Source organism: Manis javanica, chromosome 14 (genome assembly GCF_040802235.1).
Source record: "Manis javanica isolate MJ-LG chromosome 14, MJ_LKY, whole genome shotgun sequence".
NCBI classification, from domain to species: Eukaryota; Metazoa; Chordata; class Mammalia; order Pholidota; family Manidae; genus Manis; species Manis javanica.
This window is the reverse complement of record NC_133169.1, coordinates 80853920-80871505: the sequence shown is the minus strand read 5'-3', so window position 1 is coordinate 80871505 and position 17586 is coordinate 80853920. Positions and strand designations below refer to the sequence as shown.

The 17586-nt window shown below is 45.5% G+C and overlaps 1 protein-coding gene and 1 long non-coding RNA gene across 3 annotated transcripts in view; one reads left to right on the top strand and one right to left on the bottom strand.

Annotated features, from left to right (window-relative positions):
- Window positions 1-17584, bottom strand: part of LOC140846075 (uncharacterized) — a 41344-nt gene extending 23760 nt beyond the window's left edge. The window contains exons 1-2 of one of the 2 annotated variants that reach the window (XR_012124960.1): window positions 17371-17584; window positions 6307-6542 (exon numbers count right to left, since the gene is read on the bottom strand). This is a non-coding gene — a long non-coding RNA (uncharacterized lncRNA). Of the gene's footprint in view, window positions 1-6306; window positions 6706-6804; window positions 7212-17370 lie in introns of those variants that run through there. The other variant, XR_012124959.1, reaches the window with a different exon arrangement.
- LOC140846074 (ankyrin repeat domain-containing protein SOWAHA-like) lies at window positions 11301-15219 on the top strand. Its single transcript, XM_073221487.1, has one exon. It carries the CDS (start codon window positions 12017-12019, stop codon window positions 13721-13723), a length of 1707 nt encoding a protein of 568 aa, XP_073077588.1. The 5' UTR covers window positions 11301-12016; the 3' UTR covers window positions 13724-15219.
- Window positions 17585-17586: the final 2 nt, after the last annotated feature.

Below are 17586 nucleotides of genomic sequence, written 5' to 3'. Positions count from 1 at the left end.
ACAAGGCAGATGAGAGCCTACCCTCAGGGGGCTCAGTCTGAAGACAGGCACAAGTAGTAACAGTAGATGGAGACATGTGGTGATGAGGAAAGTTTAGAATGTGAGCGGTGCGCCAGCAGGGGGACCTGACTGAGTGGGGGACCAGAGGAGCCCCCATGCAGGAAGGGGCGCGGACTGGAAGATGAGCAGGAGGTCACCAGACAAAAGTCTGTGTGGGGCAGATACAGGGAAGGAGGAATATTTCAAGACAAAGGAGCAGGATTTCGAGAAGGAGAGACCTATCCAGGCCCTGGGAGGAGCTGAAGGCCGGGGAGGAGCACTGAGGGGAGCCTGAGACTCGCAGCTCACGCCTGTCGCCTCTTTTTTCACGATCCCATTACAGTAATTGTAAGGAAAAATTTGAAGGTCTTCCTTTCTGATACAGCACAGAAAAGAAAAGGACGAGATATCCGCAGATGAAGGACTTCAACAAATTTCTAGAGGGCAGAGAGCGGAAGGATGAGCATTCAGGGCTGCAGCAGAGAGGGTGGAGCCCAGAACCCTCACGGAGAGGGCTGTTCCCACCCGGCCCAACGCTGTCCCAGGCCCTGGACTTAGAGCGCACAGACGCTGTGGAGAGCAGGTGTCAGAGGGGAGCTGAGAGCCACAGGCTGATGGCCACCTGCATACTGAATATTCCTACCCATCCAACTACATTGTGGAGGGTTAATTTTAAAAGACTCACACCTAGACATGTCATAGTAAGATCTCGGAACTATAAGGGTGAAAGAAAGAGCCTAAAAGCTCCGTTAAATGAAGGAAGGAAAGACAAAGAAGACCATACCTTTATATATATCAGGGAAATTTGAAAACTAACTGGCCATATGATGATACTAAGAATGATAGCTATTTTTAGGTGTGTTAACAGTATGGTGATTATGTTTTTTTAAAGAGTCCTTACCTTGCATTCCTATGTTTATCACTGCACTGTTTGCAGTAGCCAAGATATGGAAGCAACCCAAGTGCCCATGAATAGATGAGTGGATAAAGAAGATGTACATATACACAATGGAATATTATTCAGCCATAAAAAGAAAACAGATCCTGCCATTTGCAACAACATGGATGGAGCTAGAGGGTATCACACTCAGTGAAATAAGCCAGGTGGAGAAAGACAAGTACCAAATGATTTCATTCATCTGTGGAGTATGAAAACAAGTCAAAACAGAAGGAACAAAACAGCAGGGGACTCATAAACACTGAGAAGGGACTAGTGGTTACCAAGGGGAAGGGGAGTGGACATGGGGAGAGGGTGGGGGAGGAGTACTGATGAACCACCGTGATATACATTTGATAATAAAAAAGAAGAAGAAAGAATGAAACAGCCACAACAGGATATAACTTCCTTGCAGAAAGGACTGTTTCTCTTATTCACACTACAACCCCAATCAATGTCTAGGGCAGGGCCTGCAGAGCTGTAGGGACTGTTAGTGTTGACTAAACAAATGGTAGCACATTAGAAACAACCAACATACTCAGTATCAGAGGACCTGCTAGACAGAATATACAATCAAAACAATCTCTTGCAGCTAATAAAAATATTGTAATAATGACAGCTGTGCAACTGTACAGAAAAGTGAGTGTGTATACTCAGGATGGGGGGAAAAGCACTGTAATAGTTAAAAATGAATAAAGAATTAAATCTACCATAAAAAAAGAGCCTTTACCTTTCTGAGATACATACTTGAATATTTATTGGTAATATAACATCTGGAATTTGCTTCAAAAGAATCTGGGAGTGGAGAGAAGTAGCTTAGGAGTATAAGTGAAATAAGTTTGGCCATGAGTTAGTAATTATTAGAGCTGGTTGATGGGTATATGAGGGTTCATTATATTGTTTTCTCTCCTTTATATGTTTTTGAGGTTTTCCATACAAAAATATAAATTATCCTCTAAGCATTGTTTTTTAAGAAGTTATTTAAGAGCATGGCTCAGCACTTCCCAGGAGAAAGAGCAAGATGAGACATTCAGAAACAGTGTACCCGACTCAGGAAAGCAGTTCCAGGAAGTCCCAGTATGAGGGCGGAGAGCTGTGCAGCTGGCCCCGGAGGCGGAGGCCGAGCCGCCAGAGACCCTGCAGAGAGGTGAGGGGCCAGAGGGAGGGATTCATCGGAATAGACAACGGCTTGGAAAACTCACCGACTGCAAAAAAAAAAGATGGCAATTATGCTCCCAAACTAAAATTATACAAGAAAGGCTGAACCAAATATGAAGCAAATGGAAACACAGCGCAGAGTTGAGTTGCAGGGAATCCTTTCTCGTGGTTATTATAAAGTCAAATTGTTTTGCCTTTTAGAATCAACTCGGAAAAAGTTTATAGAATATTCATTCTGGTTAAATTAAATATAAATGTCATCAAACTGCATAGCGTGTAAGGGAAGGAATAGACGGTGCAGGGAAGGTGGATGGTAGACTGGGAGCTCTCACACTCCCATCCTACAAAGTGCAAGTTAGCGGTAGATCTGTGCAAGATGGATGAGGCAAAAAATTAAGGTTTAAATATATTTTTTTAGGTTTGAGAAGTGACCTGAGGAGGAACTAGGAAGAGTTTGGTGATGGAGAAGAGAGACAAAAGGTAATAGAAGTCAACTAAGCCATTTACTATATTAGGGTGTTCAAGACTGATAAACTGAGGAACTTTGATGTAAGCATAGTACGTGCATATGGAGGTAACTACTGCAAGTACCCAAACCCAGAACCAGCTGAAAGCTTTCTCTGGGGGATGGGGAGCTCTAGGTCAGAGCGCAGCTGCTTCCATTATAATGGGGTCCTTCATGCACGTATTGCTTTGATCAAAGGCCATATTACAGAGTGTCTTGTGAGCCATTTAAAATAGTTTATAGAGTTTTACACAGACACCAAGTGATATGATTAGATCTGTGTTCTAAATGGATTACTCTGGCTGCAGGTAGAGAATGGAATGGAGGCAAGCCCCACTGGGGGCAAGGGAGTGGGGCAAGACGGGAGGACCACCGCAGAAGTCCAGGCTGGAAAAGACAAAGGCCTGGCACAGCAGTAGAGAGAGCTGGATGGATTCAGGAGGTAGTAAAGAGGGTACAGAACAATCGTGCTGATGCCCAGGTCTCTGCCAGCTAGGTGGGCAATGGTCCTTTTCTTGAGCTGGAGAACTCTGGGGGAGGGACAGGAGAGTTCTGGAAGAAGATGGGCAGTTCAGTTTGGACATGTTGAGTTTGAGCCATTGAAGATGTGTGAGGCCCTCAGCAGTCTGGCACCAATCACCCTCTGCAACCTGGTTCTTGCACCCCACCTGTCCTCACCCCGTTCTCTTGTCACTCTGAGCTTCTTGCTGTTGCACAAACATACTATGTCTGCCTTTGCTTCCTCTGATGCCTCTGCAGAGAATGTTTTCCTCTCCTCTCTCAGCCTGCAGAGTTCCTGGTCATTATTTGGCTCAAATACCCTGTCTTCTCAGAAAGCTTTCAGATTCTCCCAAGAAGTGCCCCCTCCGCTGGGCACCCAGCACAGTAACAGATCGCTGTCTAGCCCTGAGCACATCCTCCCATAGATCTGTTTATATGTCTATGTTCCTCACCAGGTGATTATTCTATAGAGGAAAGGAACTGTTGCTTATTATACTATATACTATAAGCATGAAGATATTACATTGTGTTTGTCAGCTCTCTCTGCTGGGTGATGAGTACCTGGAATGCCACACTGTAGATGATTCTGGAGGGATGCGGGCAGGGCAATGTGGTGATGGGGTTCTGGGAATATGAAAGCCTGCCAGGGTGAAGGAGACAGGAACCAGGAGCTCAGGATGAACTAACAAGAAACACCTCTCCCAGAGCAAAAACAGTCTGTTGGCCTGACATCTCATCTCATAAAATACCTGCTAGAAAGAGAAGCCTGCCTCAGGATACCAAATGTACCAGCCATTGGGAAATTTTTCTCTAAAAATTTTATCTACACATCAGGAATCTCTGACACACAGGCACAACATGCGTTTTAGTTGAGACATGCCTGGGCCAGATCTCATCACAGCCCTGGGACATCTGAGTCCTAGGGTCCCAAGGAAAGTCATTTCAGGATGGAATCTTCCAGTATAGCAAGATGTGGGTAAATACTCTTATTTCCTTCTAACCTTTGGTATTAGCTTTCTGTAGCTGCCATACCAAATTACCACAAATTGGGTGGCTTAAAGCAACAGAAATGTGTTCTCTCGCAGTTCTGGAGACCAGAAATCAAAAGCAAGTGTCAGCAGGCCGCACTCCCCAGGAGACTTTAGAGTGTTTTCCTTCCTTGTCTCTCCCAGCTTCTGGAGATGCCAGGAGGTCCCTGGCTTGCTGGGCTGCATTGCTCCAGTGTCTGTCTCTGTCTTCACTTGCCTGTCTCCTCTTCTGTGTCTTATCCTTTCCATCTCTTATAAGGACACTTGTCAATGAATTTAGCAACCACTTGAATAATCCAGGATGTTCTCATCTGGAGATCCTTAATTTAATTCCATCTCAAAGGTCTTTTTCCAAATAAAGCCATATTCATAGTTTGGGGATATAGGCATATCTTTCTGGGGGGATGCCATCCTGCCCACTACACCGTCTGCATGGAAAATGCAAGTAGAACACAGGATCTGTTAATTTTGGGATATAAACAATTTCTCTTAAAGGAGACATACACAATATTCTTTAAGAATTTAGACTGAATAGTGAAAAACTACCACAAAAAAGCAGCAGCAAAAAAGCCCAAACCTAACCAACAACATTAACATGATTGTTTCTGTCTTTGTTGTCACAGTCACACAGAAGCCTCTGTGCAGACTGTGGTCTTATTGTCTCTCCCCTGGAAGCTTCTAAGGCCCAGTGTGTTGAGCTCTGAGGACAGTAGATCATTGTGACATTTTGCCAAAAATTTCTAGTTAAAAAAGAAAGGATTATTTTGCACAGGAAATTCTATCATCACTGCTAAAGAAGAGAATGATTGGAGAAGGAAGAAGAGAGGAAGAAGCACGGGGCCACGCATGAGGGGCCACGCATGAGGGGCCACGCGCAGCCTCCAGCCTTTCCTGCCGAGAGAGACCCTCGTGGTTTGCGTTTTAGTCTGGATGCGGGAGCAGGGCCTTTCCTCTTTGCCGAATGCCCCAAGCACATCTGTATTTCTGTTCCTGGCTCCTGCTCCAGGCATTCTGTCTAGAATTGGAGTCCTGTAGGGTTTGCATTGCATTGCATAGATGTTTGCATTGCTAACTATGCTATACTGGCCTCTATTTGATCAACATCTGAGAATGTAACCAGAAGTTTACATTCAGAAAAGTCCAGGAAAAACAGCCCCTCCGTGGCCTCATTCCTAGCTACTGAAATTAATGGACTCTTGAACCACATTAACCTATTGTTGTTTACAGACTCTCAGATGAGAGTCAGATATGTAGACAGTAAATTCTGCCCCTATTTTGAAAGGGACAATCCAAGTGATGAGAGTTACTGCCATGTGGCAAATTGACATTTAGCAATGATCACTGAACATATTGAATAACTATTGGATAGTTATTGAGAACAGTGCCCTCTGACCCTATTCTGAAAAAGAAAAATCATAGCAATGAAAATCACTATTTATGTGACAAATTGCTGCCATTTCATCATGATCAGCATCTCTTGAACATTCAGAGTTATATTCCAACTGATGAAAATATGGTATCTTGATCCTGGGAGCTTGAGCCATCTTGGGAATAGGTCATGAAAAGAGACCTACATCATCCTTGTTTGCATTTAACAATGCTAATATTTCATCGATGCTCAGTCAGATCAGCAAACCCCGTTCTACTTGTGATTTCTTCCTCAGACCACACAGTCTCAGAGGCAGAGCTCATCTGTTTCTTGCTCATTATTCAATGTCACAAATTATTACGCTGAGGGCTGTTAAAACTGTTCTATCTTCATTTAATAGTCTCAAAGCTGCCAGTAAGCAGCTCTTCTGAGAATGTGGAACTCGCCCTTTGGCTACCTGTGCACCCCAACTCCCGCCTCCCGCCACTCCCCCAACTGCACGGACCTCAGCATGACTCCCCCAACATGTCCTGTCTAGAAGGGAAGGTGTCCATCAACATATACTTTTCAGTCTTTTGGTATAACTTACTTCAGATTGTCTTATTTTGAGCTCTCTGCTAATGAGCTCTTAGCACCATTGAATAGAAAGCTGTATAAGTTGATGTCTAAGGATTTTTTCTATGTGTACCCATGTTGGTAAGTGGAAGGTAAGTTAAGCAAGGTATACTAACTGGGACAAGAGTTTAGGTAAGAGCTGAGCTGTTCTTACCTGCCATCTTTAAAGCCAGATGCAGTTGGTGGATTTCACATTTCCAAACATTTGGTGCTGTCTTCTTCTCCAAGCCCATCTGAAGGCATATTCCATAACACAGTGGACGTCTGGCCTCTGGGTTGCTGATTTTGTCCACCCTGACCCAAGCAGGTACTCCACTTTACAATTATGGAAATGGTTAAATAGCACTTTGCAGGTCTTTCAGATTCAGCTTTCCTGATTTGGACACTGACCTATGTGAAAGGAACACAGAGTCCCAAAATGTCACTCTTGAGGGGAAAAAAAGAGCCTTTTAAGTCAAAACTCATCTGTGAGGTCTTTCCATGTCTCCGTGGACCAGGCCTGCTGGTTCCCTTCCAAGCAACCAAGCAAGTCTGAGGAATCACATAAAGTGGCCTGAAAAATGAATCACAAATATAAAAATTCAATTTACAACAGGTGCAAATGATCTGAGATTTGCCACTATGATTTAGAAATAAAGAAAGTCCCTCTGACCTTGGAGAGGAGTGGGCTTAACAAGTTGCAGGCCTGAGAAAGAAGAGGCCCTTTTTGCTTCCCCTGGGCTCGGTAAGCAAGAACAAAACATGATTTGTTCCAGTCTTAACTGCAAAAGATTGGTATCTGTATCTGGGCAAAGTCCCTTTACAGCCACTCCGGGCGGCCCATCCCCCTCATGTCCTACAGGTGCCAGACACTCCTCTTCTTTACTGATGATGATACACTGGGGAGACACCAGGGGGCACAGGAGCCAGACTGGTGCGCTGAGCCTAATGGAAGGGGCTGATGCACGTGGCTACCACCACCATGACAGGGACAGTTACAAACATAAAGGATCCGGGATGGGACTCTGTGGGCCCAGGCATAGGGTTCAGAGTGTAGTGTGAGTTAGAATAGGTAACACAACGGAACATAACACAGATTACAGAGGGCTTTTAATTTTATATTTATTTAATAATGTGGCTTTAAGAAACACAAAAGGCCTTCTTTCTACCCTGACCTCTCCCAAATTTAAGATACTGAGATAGGAACAAGTGGCCCTCCTACTGCTTTTACCCATGTTCAGGACACATCATAGAATCTGGACAGAAAAAAGAATTCAGGACACATGATAAAACCCTTGCTATAAATATACATTTTACATTTGATTTTCCTGATGTTTACAGGCAAACTGCAGGGTCACTGGAAGAACTGATTCAATGGCCTTACTGGCAGCACGGCACCAAAATTTAAAGCAGTCTGGGGAATTGGATGTCATTGGCATCTTTATTCTGTTTGCTCACACTATAAGCTAATCACTTAAAATATTAAAGTAGAGAATGTTCAGATGCACAAGTGTGAAGATTTAAGGTGATTTTTATTTGAGGAATTTTTCCTTTTATTTATTAAATATTCAGAATATTGATTTTAAGCAATTGGTGATCTAATTTTGCACAGTAAATAAGCACAGACTTTAGAATCAGACAGCCTGGGGTTCTGGTTTGAGCTCAGCCAATTATTAACTGTGACCTTGGGAGCTTCCCTTTGTATAGATCAGAGACTAAAGCCTATTAAGCACTGTCAATAAACTTTGCTTGTACAAGCAATTCCTTTTTTTAATATAAATGAACAGTATTTTATTAGTTTTACATATTTTTAAATTAAGGTATCATTGATATACAATCTTAAGAAGGTTTCACTTGAGTAACACTGTGATTTCAACATTCACCCATGGTATCAAGTCCCCTCCCCCGACCCCACTGCAGTCATTGTCCCTCAGGGTAGTAAGATGCTATGGAGTCACTACTGTCTTCTCCCTGCTGTACTGCCTTCCCCGTGACCAACCTACATTACCTGTGCTAATCATAATGCCCCTTGATCCCCTTCTCCCTCCCTCCCCACTGCCTTCCTTTGGTAACCACTAGTCCCTTCTTGGAGTCTGTGAGTCTGCTGCTGTTTGTTCCTTCAGTTTCAAGCAATTCCTTTTGAATCAGTATTTAATCCCTTGCCTATTCTTAGTGATCATAATCAGAATGAGTTCAAACCACACAAATCAATAATGATCTTTAATGGGAATCTTCTCCTTCTCCCCTTGAAGACTGGGGATGGTAACAAAATTCTAAGTTGATTAAGGCTCTGCTACCTATAAGTTAATGGCAATAATTTTTCCAAGGGACCCAAAAATTTGTCATCAAAGAGCTAGGAAAATAAAATATAAAAGTAGCTACTGGAATGAAAATTGCAACAAAGGGAATATGACTTTAACAGTGAAAACAGGACATATAATGCAAATTCTGTTTCTAAATCATCTTTGCCTCCCCTCCCTATCTGTCCCCACCGCCCTAGCTTGATGACCCTCACCACCTTTTCCGGGGACCCTCCGATCACCTCCTCCAAGACTCCCTCCTCCCTCTGTTCACCACCAGCACTGGTAACTGCAGGCAATAAAGAAACATGGGTTATGAAATAATGTGTGTGTGGTCTAATTCTATCTGTATAGAATGGTATATAGGACTGTGAATATATTTATGGATGTATAAAGAAAACCCCCACACAGAATAAACTTAACAATTTTGAAAGTGGTTCTCTAACATGTTCTCTAGTCTTTATATTTTAGAAACTATTGAGAATTAGGAAAGTATTATTTTACAATCTGAAGATAATTAAAACTACTTTTTAAAAAGAAAAAATAAGAAAGAAAGCTTTCAGTGACATTTACTGCAAATAGGAAAAAGACCAAACTAGAATTTAAGGTCCTCCAGTCATGACCCCAGATTACTTTTTCAGCATTATCTTCTCCCGCATTTCTGACATGTACCCTAAACCGAATGCTAGGCACTGTTTACCCTGAATTCAGCCTTCACAGTCCAACTTCCAAGCTCAGCCTATTTCATAGCCTGCATTTTGACTACTTCCTTTGGGCCTGTACCTGCTGGTAAGCGCATGAAGCATTCATTTCTTATGGATATGTAACAAAATTGTGTTTTCTCTCCTTCGATAAGCAGTAAGCTCCTCAAAGGCAGGTGTGTCTTCTTCCCAGAATACCTGGCTCACTTTCCTTCATCCAAAAATAGCCAACAGAAGTATGCTAAAGAAGCAGAGAGGATGATACACCTGGGGCAGCTGAGAAGACTTTTAGGGTGGGATTTGAGCTGGGTTAAAGAAGAGGTAATATTTAGACAGAAAAGACAGCTGATTACACTTACCATTGGATTCTTTCAAAGATTTTATCATTCTTAGATTACTTAATACTACAGAGAACATTGATCCTAAAAGTTATCTTTTATATGGGAGATGTATCTTCTTATTTTGCACTTTCATTCTTAAACTAAAAGAATACAATATTTACAATGAAAAACTAGTTAAAAAAGAAAGTGTCATCAGACTGAGAAGTGACTGGTGGTTACCGTCGAGGAGGGGTTGGAATGGGTGAGTGATGAGGGTGAGGGGGATAAAGGGGCACAAAAATTCTCAATGATACAAGTTGGTCATGGGGTGTTAGTACATCGCGGAAAAATATAGCCATTGGATCGGTAACATCTTCCTAATGTTGACAGATGGTAACTGCACTAGTTGGGGTGAGGACTTAATAATATGGGTAACTGTTGAACCACTGTGTTGAAAGCAATATAAGATTGCATGTCAGGAACCCTCCTACACTGTTGGTGGGAATATAAATTGGTGCAACCCTTGCAGACAGCAGTATGGAGGTTCCTCAAAAAACTAAAAATAGAAATACCATTTGATCCAGTAACTCCACTTCCAGGAATTTAGCCAATGAAAACAAAATCCCTGATTCGAAAAGATGTATGCACCCCTATGTTTATCACTGCACAATTTGTAATAGTCAAGGTATGGAAGCACTGTAAGAGTCCATCAACAATGAAATATTATTCAGCCATAAAAGAAAATAAATCCTGCCATTTGCAACAATATGGATTGATCTAAAGAGTATTATGCTCAGTGATATAAGCCAGGAAAAGACAGACAAGTACCATATCATGTCACTTATTTGTGGAATAAAAACAAAGCAAAACAGAAGGAACAAAAAGTAGACTCATGCATTTTGGAAACAGGACTGAAAACAAAAACTGCCTCTGAGGAAAGCGAGATCTTTCACATTTTACTGTTCTTTTTTTTTTTCAATGAGTAATAACAATAGTAGTGACTATACTACTAATGATAATTTGAATGTTTACTGTGGGCCAAGCATTGTGCTAAGTGTTTTGTGTTTATTTTCCCACTGAATCTCACAACAACCTGATTAGGTAAGTACTGTTATTATCATTCCCCTTTTATAGATCAGGAAACTGAGGCATAGAGTCTCAAAAAAGTAGCTCAAAGTAAAGCTAGGATTCAAGTGTGGAATTTTGACTGCAGTCTTAGTCTCTTTAAAGACACGGGGTGCCTCTGTTTATATATTTGTAGTATTGTGTCTCTAAATTAAGAAATTGACCCCACCTCAGCTCTGGCCGTTCCTTTGGGTGTAAAAGCTTCTCCGACCCAGCTGCCTAACTCCCTGATCTCTTCAAGCCCTTGCTTAACTGTGACCTTCACAATGAACACAGGGTTCAAAATTGCAACCGGCTCCTCCTCTGCTTTACTCTGCTTTATTTTTTCCCATAGTATTTATCTAGCACATTATACAGTTTTCAGATTCGCCGTATTATTTCTGCTCCCCCTTCCATGTGAACTCCACTAGGTCAGGGGTTTTTATCTGTCTTGCTAACTGTTGTATCATATCCTGAAAAGGTACTGGCACAAAACCAGATGCTCAACAAGTATTTGTGGATTAAATAAGTTTTTAAAACGGTGTAATTCCAACTTTGCTTTCTTTCTTTACATTATAAGCATGTATATTCATGTATGATGGGAGAGAAGAAAAAAATTCAAAATGGTAGTGGTGATTTCAAGTGATATGTTTCCTTTATTATCGTTTTTGTTTCCCTGTGGCTCTATTCCTAAAATTCGATGTTAAAATACATTATTTTAATCATGAAAAAATTGCTTTGTAAGTCTCTCCTAAACCTCGGGTAGCATGCGTTGCCAAGCACAGCTAATTATCTTTGCGTTTCAAACAGAAAAACGGCTTCATACAATTTGCAGCAATCGATCACTGCAAAGGTATTGATATTGATGGTTCTGAAGTAAATGATTGCTTTTAAATAATCGCCCGGTATACTGTGGTTAAATATTCCTTCAAGGAATAAAAGTCCTTGCCTCGCCTGTTGACTGCGCATCCCCGAGGAACACACCCACCCACCTAGCAACCGGGAGCAGAGCTGAAGCACAGCGCTGCGCCTTTAATTCCCGGGTTTGGGGGAGGGCGGCGGAGAGAATTTCCGCTCCCCCCACTCCCTCCGCAGCCCTGGTGGCAGTTGTCACCTGTAAGGCGAGCACCGCGCGCGGGGGATGGAGCCCGGCGCCCACTGGACAGAATAAAGAGGCAGAGACCTACCCCGAAGCCTGGGGGCCCAGAGGGGAGGCGGGGGTGGGCGCGCGCCACCGCCCCCAGCGCCTTTCTCCAGGAGACACCTGGACTCCGCGGCGCGGGCGCGACCAAGGTCCAGCATCGGGGACACGCCCGTCCGGCCCCGGTGAGCCTGGCCCAGGCTGATGCGACTTCCGGAATCCTGCTCCGGCGCCGCGACGCCCACCTGGCCCAGCAGCCGGGACCCGAGGGCCGGTGGGAGGCGACGGCCCCGGCTCCCCCGCACGGCGCTCGCTGACCATGGCCCTGGCCGCGGCCGCGGCCGCTGCGGCGGCCGGGGTGAGCCAGGCGGCGGTGCTGGGCTTCCTGCAGGAGCACGGCGGAAAGGTGCGCAACTCGGAGCTGCTGAGCCGCTTCAAGCCGCTGCTGGATGCGGGCGACCCGCGCGGCCGCGCCGCCCGCAGGGACAGCTTCAAGCAGTTTGTCAACGACGTGGCCGTGGTGAGGGAGTTCGACGGCGTTAAGTTCGTGGTGCTGCGGAAGAAGCCGCGGCCCCGCGAGGGACCAGAACCCCTGCCCTCCTGCGTCCCCAGCACCTCCGCGCCAGCAGCCGCGCCGTCGAAGCTCGCTTCCTCCTCACCGGGGGAGGCCGCTGCCGCAGAGGCTCCAGCACTGGCCTCGGCACAGCGGTCCGTGGAGCCACCCGAGGACCCAGCCCTGCCATCGCAGCCACCGGACGCCCGCCGGCCTCTGGCCTCCGAGCCCGCTCAGCCGACTGGGGCGCTGTTGTCTGGCGCAGCACAGCAGTCAGGGGGGCCCTCGGGCGCTCGGATTCCAGCCTTTGAGCTAGTCCAGCCCTCCGAGGAACTCCCTGCAGATGTGTCCCCACCGTCTAGGGCACTGTCGGCGGCGGCCTTGTCCCACCCGGAGGCGTCAGACCCGGAACCTGGGTGTGGGGAGACAAGAGGGCCTCCACCACCCCGTCCGCGCGCGCCGCCGAAGCCCTGCATGTTGCCCGTGCGCTGCGTCCCGGGCCCCGCCGCGCTCCGGGTCCGGGCGGAGGAGCAGGGCCTGCGCCGACAGCTGTCGGAGGAGCCGAGCCCGCGGAGCTCCCCGCTGCTGCTTCGGAGGCTCTCCGTAGAGGAGTCCGGCCTGGGCCTCGGCCTCGGTGCGGGCCGCTCCCCGCACCTGAGGCGCCTGTCGCGCGCCGGCCCGCGCCTGCTGAGCCCCGACACGGAGGAAGTACCCGCTGCGCCGCCGCCGTCCCCCGTGCCCCTAGAGCCGGCCGAGCACGAGTGGCTGGTGCGGACGGCCAGTGGCCGCTGGACTCACCAGCTGCACGGGTTGCTGCTGCGCGACAGCGGCCTGGCGGCCAAGCGCGACTTCATGTCTGGCTTCACGGCCCTGCATTGGGCCGCCAAGAGCGGCGACCGCGAGATGGCGCTGCAGCTGGTGGAGGTCGCGCGGCGTGGGGGCGCGCCAATCGACGTGAACGCGCGTTCACACGGCGGCTACACGCCACTGCACCTGGCGGCACTGCACGGCCACGAGGACACCGCGGTGCTGCTGGTGGTGCGCCTGGGTGCGCAGGTGCACGTGCGTGATCACAGTGGGCGGCGCGCCTACCAGTACCTGCGGTCCGGCGCCTCGTATGCGCTGCGTCGCCTACTCGGCGACCCTGGTCTGCGAGACTTTACCGAACCCGACGCCACCGCTGGAGGTAGTGGCAGTCTTGCGGCGCGGCGTCCAGTGCAGGTGGCAGCCACTATCCTCAGTTCCACCACCAGCGCGTTTCTGGGTGTCCTGGCCGACGACCTGATGCTCCAGGACCTGGCTCGAGGCCTCAGGAAGTCGGGCTCCCTCAGCAAGTTCTTGGGTGCCTCACCCATAGCTCCTCGTAAAAAGTCAAAGACTCGCAGTGGCTTGCCGGCCTTTTCAGAAATCTCTCGTCGGCCCACTGCGGGGCCCCTTGCCGGTCTAATGCCCAGCCTCCCCCCTACAGCCTGACGGTCCTTGGGGCTACTGCTTGGAAGATCTAACCGGGCCTGCCCCTCATGATGTAAGCCTGCCCAAGCCGGCGCCCCAGCCACGTGTGGCTCTGTCCTGTTTCCAGCTTTGTCCACTGCAGCCTGTTTTACCCAGGTGGGCCTATGCTTCTAGCTTCTGTGTGAAGCTTGCCCTCCTCTCTCCAGAGATGAGATCCAAGATCTCAGGGAGAGCCTCACTATGAAGAATTCCAGAAATCAGGCTTGAACTCTGAAGGCTTGGCATTTAGGATGAAAGGTTAAGGGGCCCCTGAGTGAGTTCACCAACCAATGCCTCTGCCTCTAAAAGACTCCCAAGCCAGAATTGCAGCAAGGGTCTTTTGAAATGTTGACTGATGTTGGATTGTCAGCTTTAAGATACGTAATGGTTTTTGTAATTTGATGCTTTTATCCAGTTTTTCAATTGAAATGAGGTAAAACAATTTTCATAATAACCTTTTGAAATTATATTTTTCCACTGTTAAGCAAAATGCTAAGAAATTTTCAATCTTTTGTTAAATATTTTGGAATTCTATTTTAAAGAAATAGATGATCAAGATCTAAAGGTATTTGGTCCCAATCAACAAAACCCTTAAATGTTTATCTACCTCATTTTAGGCAATCAAGGCTCTCGATAGGGAGTCTTGAACACAGAATGTGACCATTGTGAACGTACTTAATTTCAGTTGTACTGTGAATGCTAAATTGTAGGAAACAAGTACATCTTGGGAGTAAGGTGATTTAACAAGGAAAGAAAAAGGGACATTTTGGCAAATACTTTTAATTTGTGGTTGTCTTTACGGTGAAATATAAATATCTTTGGCACTAGTGGGTGGCTACTTTGATTTGGCATGAATATTTTAATTTTTTTAAGTACAATTTATTTGTGAATTGCACCATTGTGCCATGTTTCTGAATCTGTGGTTTTCAAATCAGGCTGAGCTTTTCACTGCATTAGGTGAATATTCAAAGGAAAAACAATGTCATAATATTACAGAAAAAAAAACACAAAAAAACTGGTTAAATAATAATGGATACACTTAAGCAACCATTTTATAAGAAAGTTCTGTACAAGTAAAAATTATGTGCTAACCACTTTAAAAACCATCTGAAGGCAAACAACTTATTCCAAAATAGCAACTGTAGAATTTCTTTGCACAGTGACCTTAGAGTGGCGGCTTAACTTTTCTGGACCTTTACTCCTGTCTGTAATTGAGAATGTTTGTAGGTCTTGCCCAGATTTCCCACGTTCAATTAGAATGGCTCTTTTTCTGTTTTAAAGGTGTGGAATCTAATTGATCAATCAACCTTCTTTATATTGGGGTAATGCTCTACTTTTGCAAATCGTGTTTGCATGTCATTAGTTACATCAAATGATTTGTGTTGCACAGGGCAGTGGGGCTCCGCTGCTATCTATACATACATCAGATTTAAATTTAATTTAAGATTTTAATTAAATATTCGATTTAAGTAATGAAATAGTCTCACATTTTGTTCCTGCTTGTGTGATGATTTATTTCCCTTAAGTATTTTATAGCTCTTACTACTGTTTTTTTCGTAGTTTTTTTCTTTTCATCTACTTAATTTCTTCCTTTTCTCCTCATTCTTCTTCTGCTTTTTTTCAAGCATTCTATTATTGAGAATGTTTGGATTGCTCTGCAAAATGAAAGGGTCAACCACATACAGATATGGTAGCCAAAAACTGTAGATAAATGTAGGTAGGTCCTAATCTGACCCTTTCCTCCTTCCTTGCCTGGAATTCTACTAAACTGCGTAAATTGTTTTAAAATGCAAATGAGATCTTCTGCCTCTGCAGAAAAATTGTGGGAGGCAATAATTACAGCAACCTTGAGGAGCTGAAGGTCTAGAAGACAGAATAAGGTACTAGCGATTTCCCATGGTAAAAGAGAGGTTTGACTGCGGGGAATCAATGTCACAAACAAGGGATGATCTGTCTTAAGAAAGACAAAATCTAAACTAGCAAATTCGTAATAACAATAATTCTTATTTATTGCACATTGAAATCACAGCAGACTTACTTCACCTTCCAGAAGAAGCTTTGTATTTGAGAAGGATGTACTTCAGCCAAGTAAAGTACAACATTTGGCGAGAGTTTAGGATCAGTAAGAGTAAAACTCAGGTGTTAGAAACCACTGCTTCTTCCTTACAGGCCAAGACTTTCTGAAACTATAAGGTAAATCACTAGGAAACTACAGTTAATTTAGAAGGGTATTTTCCACAACTGACAAAAAAATAGTCGTCTACAAGACAAGGCAGTTTAGGTGGTTGGAACTGTCACAAGGAAGAGAATTACTTCTTTTAGTAGGGGAGAAGTTGATCATTGATGCAGATGTGTATGAGTCATATCCAGAGCAGGCTTTTAATAAAGTTCTCCATTTCCTGTAAAGGAGGCTGGAGGTGGTTCTTGAGCACAGCTCTCTTACCTAATGGAGACCAGGGATTGCTTGGGTAATACATATGTGACCTGTGTTTATTAAGTGCCAGGCACAGTTCTAAACACTTGGCAGTTATCAATCACGATCTTACAAGGTGTGTACTGTTAGTATCTTAATTATAGAGTGAGGAAATTGAAGCCTAGAAAAATCGGAATTAACTTGTCCAGGTCTCACGGCTATTAACTGTCAGTCGAGATGGCATCCCGGTGCTCTTTTCCACTACATTGTCCTATTGCAGAAAAGCAAGGTGGTCTCATCTCAGCTCTTTGCTCACTTAGTTACCTTTCACAAGTTATCCAATTCTCCAAGCCCCATCTCCCTGGCAGTGCCCATCCCACAGGCAGTGGGGAGGGAGGAGCACAGGGAGTGAGGCAGCAGACTTCTTTGTGAACTGCAATATACCATCCTGAAATACCAAGGGGGCTGAGTTGTTCCCAAGGGGTGTCTGGCTGCATCCCAAGGCCAAACAGCTGATCTGTGGCCCTGCTTTACATGATCACCATTCTTTTACCATGTTAGTATTTGTATTCATAAAGAACAATGGGGTCTGCTGGGAAAAAAATATTCCCACAAAAGGGAAGTTACCCCATATTCTTTATGTGCTATCTCTTTAGTTAAAATAGATATAACAATGTCTTTCTTAATGCAAAGTCCTCTAGTGTCCCTACCTTCCAGGCGTAAACCCCTGAATCAAAAGCATCTCTCAACAGTTATAAAGCTGAGCCCACTCAGGCCCCACAGTCTCCCTCTGTTTTGGCCTTTACCTGGAAGAAATTATTTGACCTTTTAACATGGTTTCATAAATAGACTCGCTGTTGCTCTCCAGATAGCTTTTTGCCTTGAACCTCTTTGTCCTGGCCTCACCGTCCCAGAACTGCCAAACCTCTGGACTTGAAGCAAAGGGAGCTCAGGAGTTTCTGCAGGTGGGAAGAATGAACGAAGAGGTAGTGAGAGAAATGACAGGCAGAGAGCCTGAGACAGAGACTGGGAGGCAGGGTCTGGAGGCCGAATGAGAGTTATCAAGCTGGTGCTGATCTAAACGCCAGACAACCAACACCCATCGTGACGGTCTAAACTGTAGCCAGGCTGCGAGAGTAACCGACGGGGTCGCCGAGAGGCTTGCCTTACAGCAACTGCTGCCCTCCCAGCACCCCATACCCCATTCCGCTTTCACCTCGTCTCTCCGCGGTCCTCAGCCACATTTGACCTAAATTTCCTCCAAAGCTTCTGACTGGCATGTGAGGAATGGCACCGCGGTCTGTTCCTGCGAGGATCTCTGGGGTTCACGCCAGCCGCCCGCGGAGGGCTGTGGTGTGCAGAGCAGCCTCCTGAAGACAGGACACGCGGGTTTGGGTCACCGCGCAACACTGCTTCCCTATGCAGTTTCCCA

Coding starts and splice junctions, on each gene's coding strand:
- LOC140846074 (XM_073221487.1), top strand. CDS start 12,017: ATGGCCCTGGCCGCGGCCGCGGCCGCTGCGGCGGCCGGGGTGAGCCAG.